General features: G+C 46.0%; 1 protein-coding gene across 1 annotated transcript; it reads left to right on the plus strand.

Annotated features, from left to right (window-relative positions):
* The first annotated feature begins 1,353 nt into the window (after window positions 1-1,353).
* Window positions 1,354-7,472, plus strand: LOC139543008 (G-protein coupled receptor 37-like 1). The gene is made up of 2 exons (XM_071349076.1): window positions 1,354-2,668; window positions 5,787-7,472. Exons 1-2 carry the CDS (start codon window positions 1,592-1,594, stop codon window positions 6,624-6,626), a joined length of 1,917 nt encoding a protein of 638 aa, XP_071205177.1. The 5' UTR covers window positions 1,354-1,591; the 3' UTR covers window positions 6,627-7,472.
* Window positions 7,473-10,301: the final 2,829 nt, after the last annotated feature.

The raw sequence follows: 10,301 nt of genomic DNA on the forward strand, positions 1-10,301 counted from the left end.
CATTGAACAAGCATGGGAAACAGTGTTTAAACCCTTTACAATGAAGATATGTGAAGTTATTTGGATTTTTACGAATTATCTTTGAAAGGCAGGGTCCTGAAAAAGGGACGTTTCTTTTTTTGCTGAGTTTAGTTGCAGTGTCAGAGCCAGAGTGAAATGTTCCTCTAAAAGAAGACTTTGTTGTGCATTTTCAGAGAGAGAGAGAGAGTACGTACAAGTGTATGAGAGGGAATACCTCACAGGAGACATAGGAAACATCCAAACATCCAACTGCCAATCAACAGGTTGCCCACTATTTCTTGGACCAGAGAACTCCTTCCTGTAGCCGGCCATCCATCTATTATATTTGAGTTACATTCTGCCTCATTAGGGCATAGCGTTACTTATTTCAGTCTGACATTTTGGCCTTTTGGTGAATTCTGTAACCCCCTTCATGAAAGGTGTTTGTACTTAAAATATGCTCTCCGCCTCGGACACTACACTCTTAGGAAAAAAAAGGTGCTATCTAGAACCTAAAATTGTTCTTCGGTTGTCACCCACAGGAGAACACTTTTAAGAACCCTTTTTGGATCCAGGGGGTTCTAATTTGAACCCGAAAAGGTTCTACCTGGATCCAAAAACAGGTCCCCTATGGGGACAGCCGGAGAATCCGTTTGGAATCCTTTTTTCTAAGAAATTTGAAAAATACCTGAGGCTTAGGAATGTGCCTTTACCATGGAACCTGTGTGTGCGTGTGTGTGTGTGTGTGCGTGCGTGCGTGCGTGCGTGCGTGCGTGCGTGCGTGTGCGTGTGCGTGTGTGTGTGTGTGTGTGTGTGTGTGTGTGTGTGTGTGTGTGGACATACGTTGGTACAGGAAAGAGGTGTGCGTTATTGCCAAGAGCAGTGCAAATGAGCACTGTAATGACACATTCCAATAGATTGTAGATGATGTAAATTACTCCACCTCTCCTACGGGCTAAACCTGTCAATGCTGTTGTGTGTATAGTAGGGGAGCTGGGCTGTTCATGTGAATTTTGAAACAGGACGCTGTTCCAACACTGTGAAAATATACTGCGCCTTTGAATAACACAACAGATCTGCTTATATATACAAGACACACAAGAAAACCATCTGCGTGTATCCTTATTGATGTTGTACCACCTGGATGTAATATTGAAATGAATGGGACCAGATCGGTATTTGGGATTGGTGTACTTTTTGGAGACATGCACTGCCCTCTACAAGCACAACATAAAACTGCAACTGATCAGTATTTTGACCAGCAGAGGGCACAAACGTTTTGCTCCATTTGGGGGTCCATAGAGAGAAACAGATGAGTTCGCCTCTTGTCTTTCCCTTTTCAAAGGGACCAGCCACCCATGAATGAGCAGGCAACGGTACTTGTTAACAGACTCACAGACCCGCCTATGGACCTGCAGCCACAGGACGCAGAGAGAGGCAAGTTCCCCAAGCTTCAGCATCCCACCACGGATTGGGCAACTTCTTCTTCTCTACTAAATGAACTTCTGCTGAGGGGGCCTCATTTTGACACCGTCTCCTGCCGTGATCAACATTTAAAAGAAAAGCTACTTTTCAGGCTACTGCTCTCAAGATGATTCCCTCTATTTCACTGGTGGTACTATTGACTGTGTTGGCTTCCGATGCCAAAACAATTCCACAGACAAACAGTGCATCTCTTGAAAAGGATATGATACATCTCGACATTCAAGTCATTCAAAGCCATGGTTATGGCAATGAGGATGTGAAACGACTGGAATGGGACAAGCACCACAAGAGAGCACGGCGGGGTGCAGAGGACGAGGACACAGACGCAGGTGAACCTCAGTCTACCTTCTCACGGTCTTATGAGAACGAGTCCACCTCACCCAGAGCTACCCAGTTCGCTAGCTCAACCCTGGACACTGGGGCTAACACATACTCAACCCTGGACACTGGGGCTAACATATACTCAACCCTGGACACTGGGGCCAACACAGACTCAACCCTGGACACTGGGGCCAACACAGACTCCAGCCTGGACACTGGGGCCAACACAGACTCAACCCTGGACACTGGGGCTAACACAGACTCAACCCTGGACACTGGGGCCAACACAGACTCCAGCCTGGACACTGGGGCCAACACAGACTCAACCCTGGACACTGGGGCCAACACAGACTCAACCCTGGACACCGGGGCCAACACAGACTCAACCCTGGACACTGAGGCTAACACATACTCAACCCTGGACACTGGGGCTAACACATACTCAACCCTGGACACTGGGGCTAACACATACTCAACCCTGGACACTGGGGCAGACACAGACTCAACCCTGGACACTGGGGCCAACACAGACGTGGATCAGGGCAACAGCAGCACTACAGAAAGGGGGATCACCAACATCCACAACCCTCTGTACCCGGTGACTGACAGTTCCTACACTGCCTACGCTGTCATGTTCCTGTCCCTGGTGGTGTTCTCTGTGGGGATTATAGGGAACCTGGCTGTGATGTGCATCGTCTGGCACAACTACTACATGAGGAGTACCTGGAACTACATCCTGGCCAGCTTGGCTTTCTGGGACTTCCTGGTGCTCTGCTTCTGTTTACCTGTGGTGGTCTTCAATGAGCTCACCAATAAGAGGCTGCTGGGGGACATCTCATGCAGAGTGGTACCATATATGGAGGTGGGTTCGATTCCCTTAGCCCCCCCCCCCCCACACCGCTCAAGCGACACCCCTCCCCTTTTGCCATGGTTGAATCACATGAAAATGATTAATGAACACAACTATTTGACCATGGCTATATGATTATGTGTCCCTAATGACACGTTTAGTACCTGTTGTTGCCTAAAACAATCATACATTTATTTTTGTTGTTCCTTTGATTATATAATTATAGGATATTTACACTGATTTATGACATTGTTGCAAACCAGGCCGTAAAAGAAGGTTATGGGTTGAATTATGTTTATGGGCCACATAGCATTGTGAAATGTTTTTAAATGTTTAATCATTTTACCAATTTAATCTTTATAGTATGTTTTCTGGTAAACCATAGTTTATTGACTGATAATAAACAACACATTGCATAGTTGTATGTAAGCCATACATTATAGAGTATCTAGATACTACACTGTAAACTCATCAATGTACACTGCTCAAAAAAATAAAGGGAACACTTAAACAACACAATGTAACTCCAAGTCAATCACACTTCTGTGAAATCAAACTGTCCACTTAGGAAGCAACACTGATTGACAATAAATTTCACATGCTGTTGTGCAAATGGAATAGACAAAAGGTGGAAATTATAGGCAATTAGCAAGACACCCCCAATAACGGAATGGTTCTGCAGGTGGTGACCACAGACCACTTCTCAGTTCCTATGCTTCCTGGCTGATGTTTTGGTCACTTTTGAATGCTGGCGGTGCTTTCACTCTAGTGGTAGCATGAGACGGAGTCTACAACCCACACAAGTGGCTCAGGTAGTGCAGTTCATCCAGGATGGCACATCAATGCGAGCTGTGGCAAAAAGGTTTGCTGTGTCTGTCAGCGTAGTGTCCAGAGCATGGACGCGCTACCAGGAGACAGGCCAGTACATCAGGAGACGTGGAGGAGGCCGTAGGAGGGCAACAACCCAGCAGCAGGACCGCTACCTCCGCCTTAGTGCAAGGAGGTGCACTGCCAGAACCTCCAGCAGGCCACAAATGTGCATGTGTCTGCTCAAACGGTCAGAAACAGACTCCATGAGGGTGGTATGAGGGCCCGACGTCCACAGGTGGGGGTTGTGCTTACAGCCCAACACCGTGCAGGACGTTTGGCATTTGCCAGAGAACACCAAGATTGGCAAATTCGCCACTGGCGCCCTGTGCTCTTCACAGATGAAAGCAGGTTCACACTGAGCACATGAGCACATGTGACAGACGTGACAGAGTCTGGAGACGCCGTGGAGAACGTTCTGCTGCCTGCAACATCCTCCAGCATGACCGGTTTGGCGGTGGGTCAGTCATGGTGTGGGGTGGCATTTCTTTGTGGGGCCGCACAGCCCTCCATGTGCTCGCCAGAGGTAGCCTGACTGCCATTAGGTACCGAGATGAGATCCTCAGACCCCTTGTGAGACCATATGCTGACACATGCACATTTGTGGCCTGCTGGAGGTCATTTTGCAGGGCTCTGGCAGTGCACCTCCTTGCACTAAGGCGGAGGTAGCGGTCCTGCTGCTGGGTTGTTGCCCTCCTACGGCCTCCTCCACGTCTCCTGATGTACTGGCCTGTCTCCTGGTAGCGCCTCCATGCTCTGGACACTACGCTGACAGACACAGCAAACCTTTTTGCCACAGCTCGCATTGATGTGCCATCTTGGATGAACTGCACTACCTGAGCCACTTGTGTGGGTTGTAGACTCCGTCTCATGCTACCACTAGAGTGAAAGCACCTCCAGCTTTCAAAAGTGACCAAAACATCAGCCAGGAAGCATAGGAACTGAGAAGTGGTCTGTGGTCACCACCTGCAGAACCATTCCTTTTTTGGGGGTGTCTTACTAATTGCCTATAATTTCCACCTTTTGTCTATTCCATTTGCACAACAGCATGTGAAATTTATTGTCAATCAGTGTTGCTTCCTAAGTGGACAGTTTGATTTCACAGAAGTGTGATTGACTTGGAGTTACATTGTGTTGTTTAAGTGTTCCCTTTATTTTTTTGAGCAGTGTATATCAATGTATAAAAAATACTTCTCTTTCCATCGATTTTGGAATTTTTGATGCTCCCTGACTGTCTAGAGTTAATTTCAGTAATTATTAGTGAGCTGGACCCGGTCAATTAACTGTATGAATGTAGTGATTATTAGTGAACTGGACCTAGTCAATAAACTGTATGAATGTAGTGATTATTAGTGAACTGGACCCAGTCAATAAACTGTATGAATGTAGTGATTATTAGTGAGCTGGACCCAGTCAATAGACTGTATGAATGTAGTGATTATTAGTGAGCTGGACCCAGTCAATAAACTGTATGAATGTAGTGATTATTAGTGAACTGGACCCAGTCAATAGACTGTATGAATGTAGTGATTATTAGTGAACTGGACCCAGTCAATAGACTGTATGAATGTAGTGATTATTAGTGAACTGGACCCAGTCAATAGACTGTATGAATGTAGTGATTATTAGTGAACTGGACCCAGTCAATAGACTGTATGAATGTAGTGATTATTAGTGAGCTGGACCCAGTCAATAAACTGTATGAATGTAGTGATTATTAGTGAGCTGGACCCAGTCAATAGACTGTATGAATGTAGTGATTATTAGTGAGCTGGACCCAGTCAATAGACTGTATGAATGTAGTGATTATTAGTGAGCTGGACCCAGTCAATTAACTGTATGAATGTAGTGATTATTAGTGAACTGGACCCAGTCAATAGACTGTATGAATGTAGTGATTATTAGTGAACTGGACCCAGTCAATTAACTGTATGAATATAGGTCCATGATCATTTATACACCGTTTAGATGAGGTTTTAGTCATTTTAAAGTATATTGAGTTTGTCCCCCCCAAACCACCCGTGTGCCGGATTGGACCCCCCCCCCCGTATGTTTGACACCCCTTTTTTTAACATGATACGTGTTTAGAAACGCTGTGTGCAGCATGTGAAAAGTGTAGTTTTCGCTAATTCCACCCACATTTGTAGATTGAAAGATCACAAAAGTCATTAAAAAAAACACAGATAAGCAGAAAAAACAGCCCATCGTGAAAGATGTAGCATATCTCACAAGTTCTTCCTCTTTAATCCATATAACTCTCCAGGTGACCTCCCTAGGGGTGACATCCTTCAGCCTGTGTGCCCTGGGTATTGACCGCTTCAACTCTACCACCAGCTCCCAGCCCAAAGTCCGGCGAGTGGAGAGCTGCCAGTCCATCCTGGCCAAGCTGCTGATCATATGGCTGGGCTCCATGGTGCTGGCGGCCCCAGAGCTACTGCTGTGGCAGCTCAGCCAGGCCGTGTCTCCAGCCACAGGGGCCGTGGTGGACTCCTGCACCATGAACCCTACCTCCAACCTCCCCGAGTCCATGTACACCCTTGTCATCAACTACCACGAGTGCCGCATATGGTGGTACTTTGGTTGCTACTTCTGCCTGCCCGTGGTCTTCACCCTCTTGTGCCAGTTGGCCACCTGCCACGTGTCCAATGACAATATCCCCCAGCGCCTGGTGGAACGCTCCCCCTCCAAGAAGCAGAAGATACAACACAGTCAACAGGTGGAGCGCCAGCTCAATTACACCGTGATGGCCCTGGCCGTGGTTTACGGCGTCTGCGCCCTGCCGGAGAACGTGTGCAACATCGTCCTGGCCTACACCGCCATGCCCATCTCTGACAACACTGCCACCCTGCTGGCCCTCATCAACCAGTTCTCCCTGTTCTTCAAGTCGTCGGTGACACCGGTGCTGCTGCTGTGCCTCTGTAAGTCCCTGAGCCAGGCCTTCATGGACTGCTGCTGCTGCTGCTGTGAGGAGTGCCAACCCAGTGGCTCACATTCCCCTGGCACCGAGGCCAAACTCAAGAGTACCAACGAGATGTCCTCCTCCATCTTCTTTGACAAAGCCAAGGACAGCTCCGCCATCCTTTCGATCAGCGGGTCCAGCTGAACTGGCCTCTCCTGCTTCCTTTCCATCACCTAAACTGGTTAGATGTGGTAACAAAGCAACTCGCCTTTCAGCAGTGGACATTCCAATCCCAACCATGGACACACCTTTTGTTTTCAGTATTGTTAGTCAGAAGACAGGGACCATTGCCAGCTTCACCTTCTCTGTAGCCTTAATGTCTGTAATGTCTCTCCTTTTGATGTTCTCTCCAAATAGATACAACACCCCATCCAGTTTTAAGGTGGTTCATTTTACAGGAAGTTCAGACATTGACTAGTGCAGACTAGGGGGACTGGAGAGAAGAAGGAGAAGAGCTCCATTTAATATCCTTGTAGAAGTGTCGCCCCAATGTGTTTAGTCTAAGGATTATTAGGTCCAAAATAAACAGAGTATTATGTTAGATTACTATACTAGGGTTGACTAACAGCCCCAGAGTGTCCGGCACTGAGATCATTATCTCTTGATGTCACAACTATTAACATATCTGTAAAATGATGTGTGTTGGCTCTTTAGTCGACACAGATAAGTGTGCCTTATCGTTTTCTTCATGCCACCCAATTATCCATGCAGCTACTTCATCTATAGCCGTCCCGTGTATCAATTATTGTTTTGAGTAATATTAATAATCAACAGGGAGGGTTTAGACATAGCATTTTCCATCTAATCAAAGTGCTGTGAATAATACAAAATAATTTGACCAGATAATCATGAGAAGTCACTGTACAGAGGTCAAGGTTATAAACTGGTTGTAAGAATGTTAGGAAAGAAGTCAGACATCATGTTGTGAATAAGAGAAAAATCCACCAGCTGTAGTTGTGTTTAATTTATCCAATAAAGGTTTGTAATTTATCAGCGCTTGTCATTTTTCTCACAGAGAGATTTCATAAACGTTAGTTAAAAAAAAAAAAATTGCTCAACCAGATGAAGGGATTTTGGGTGATTTGTGCTTGATGCGCATCCCATTGACCCTCTGAAACTCAATAATGTGGTCCTCCCTCTGACCTGGAGCATATTTCTCCTCTCACTGATTCAGGCTTTGGATAGCAGCAGAGTTCATCTCATAAGAGTGTCATTGTTCTACAGGGGCCAGTGGAAGCCTCCACTCTGAGGCCCTGGGAGTGGAACTACAGTTGAGTTGCCAGGTTATCGTCCCAAAATTCACGGGTATTGTAGACGAGCCAAAGCCGGGCAGGCCTTCCACCATTTTCTCCCCCTGTCTGGTGCCCCTGTCCAAATGAACACGTGGCACTACTGCATGTTCTCTCATGTTGTCGTGAAGGTTTGAAAGAAATATATGTTGTTTTTTTACTTTAAAAAATGGAGATGGACATTGGCTTGGGGATGCGAGAAGTTTCCAATGTGATGGACTAGGTTCAATCAGAGAACACCACCACAGCACAGACACCAGGATTATGTAATGCGTTGTTTCCAACATACAATGAAACTCAAGCCAACTTGATTGGACAGCATATCAAAAGATCACCAGTAAGCCAATAGAGGGCAACAGTAATAAAGTAATAACGTCTTTTTGTAGGCATTAACAAGAGGCTAACTCCACAATGGCTTGTTGGCCAAAGCCTATGGGGATCAACACTGAAAATAAGGTCTGAGGAGATCGTATACTGTACGTTTTGCTCTATGAGATCATCTTCATCAGCTAACCAGCGTTCATTTTCAGGTTCCTATGCCTCTGCTGCAGTTAATTATTGTACATTTTTGAACTCTTACGAAAAAAGATTGCTGCAAATAGTGTGTCCAAACTAACACTTTTTATTTACTACAGTAATTTTGCTGTGTAACTGCAGTTACAGTGCACTATACTGTAAATGCAGTTCAACTTTTGTAAGGGCACTTTTTGTGAATTTGGAAGCATTTATGTAATCAAAACAAGCACATAAAGGCTTCATCATTGATAAAGCTTATGTTATCTGACTGATATTAGCTCATAAAACAAAACGTATAAGATCTCCTAATGCTATGTTAACCTCAGACCTTATTTTCAGCGTATATCCCAAAACCCCACTCTTTCCTCATAAATTTTCACCATAGGACTGGCCAACAAACCAGAGGTAGAAAATGCTAACTCATGAATGTTTTTTAGCACTACAAGCTGGCGAGCTCTATAGGGCCTACCAATACCCAATTGTGATTAGCTTAGAAGTCAGTTTGAATGTACAGAGACAATCTGGTTTCTCCATTAAATGATGCACTGATTGAAGGGTTTAGAGACAGAGGAGGGTATTTTTTTTCGGGGGGTGGTTGACCTCTTTAGAGTCTCTCTCTCTGGGTCTTGGAGCATGGTCAGAGGCTGTCAGGGCCTGGGCAGATGGTGTTGGAGCCTCATTAGCAGTGAGCAGAGCTCCTCACCAACTCCTGTGGACACTAATGACTGAACAGTGAACAGTCGCCTCTCTGTTTCATTAATGAAGCCACCGACACAAATCAACAGATAGCCTCCCCATGCTATAACATCCAATGCCAGTCCGCTAACATACAAGGACTGAGGGAGTGGGATGGTTCATGAAGCCCTGCAGCAGGTAAACAAATAGAGAGCGTATTCCAGGATGAAAAGTTGACTACATGATGACACAGCAAGCTGGCGTTACAAGCAGCAATAGGACAGAAGTTATCCATCTTATAGATCAGATCATGTGCACTAATTTGATTGATACTGTAAGTACATTTCTAAATGCTTGATGAAACAACTTTTTTGATTAAACTACTTTCACCTGCATTGTAGTGTATTTATGAAACACCAAAGATGAGGGAGAGAGAGAGGGAAAGAGAGAGAGAGAGAGAGAGAGAGAGAGAGAGAGAGAGAGAGAGAGAGAGAGAGAGAGAGAGAGAGAGAGAGAGAGAGAGAGAGAGAGAGAGAGAGAGAGAGAGAGAGAGAGAGAGACCTCTTTGGGTTGGCTCAGTGAACGTAGACTAATATGACCTGAATGTCCCCACTTATGAACACAGAGCTGCCTCACCTCCCCTTGATGCGGGGACAATGTTTGTTTTGTTCTGTGGGAAAACTGACGAGGGTTGGGGGGAGCTCTGTTGTCATGGCAGAGGCCTGACAGAGAGCTTTGGCCCTCCGAGGAACACAAATTGATCTGAATCAGAGAGGCTGGCGTGGATCCTGAGCATGAATGTCCACACACCGGTCCTGTCCAGACCCAGGCCTCTATAGCGGACCACCTTGTTCTCTCTGGACAGGAAGCCTCATTATTGTCATGCCAAGGAGGGACAAGAACAGAGCTTGTTGTCACAACTCGTTCGTATTCATGGCATAATGCGGCTCAACCCAGAGAAGAAGGAGAGTAGGGAGGAAAGTAACTTCTATTCAGCTTTAGTCTGGGCCTTTCTGAGATCACCTATCTCATAGTACCTCTCAGTTCCTCCCCTCTCTGGGGTCTGGGTGCTTGGGAAGCTCTCTAAAACAACACAACAGTTCCTCCCCTCTCTGGGGTCTGGGAACTTGGGAAGCTCTCTAAAACAACACAACAGTTCCTCCCCTCTCTGGGGTCTGGGTGCTTGGGAAGCTCTCTAAAACAACACAACAGTTCCTCCCCTCTCTGGGGTCTGGGAACTTGGGAAGCTCTCTAAAACAACACAACAGTTCCTCCCCTCTCTGGGGTCTGGGTGCTTGGGAAGCTCTCTAAAACAACACAACTTCTTTACCACATTGGT

Source organism: Salvelinus alpinus, chromosome 17, assembly GCF_045679555.1.
Source record: "Salvelinus alpinus chromosome 17, SLU_Salpinus.1, whole genome shotgun sequence".
Taxonomy (NCBI): domain Eukaryota; kingdom Metazoa; phylum Chordata; class Actinopteri; order Salmoniformes; family Salmonidae; genus Salvelinus; species Salvelinus alpinus.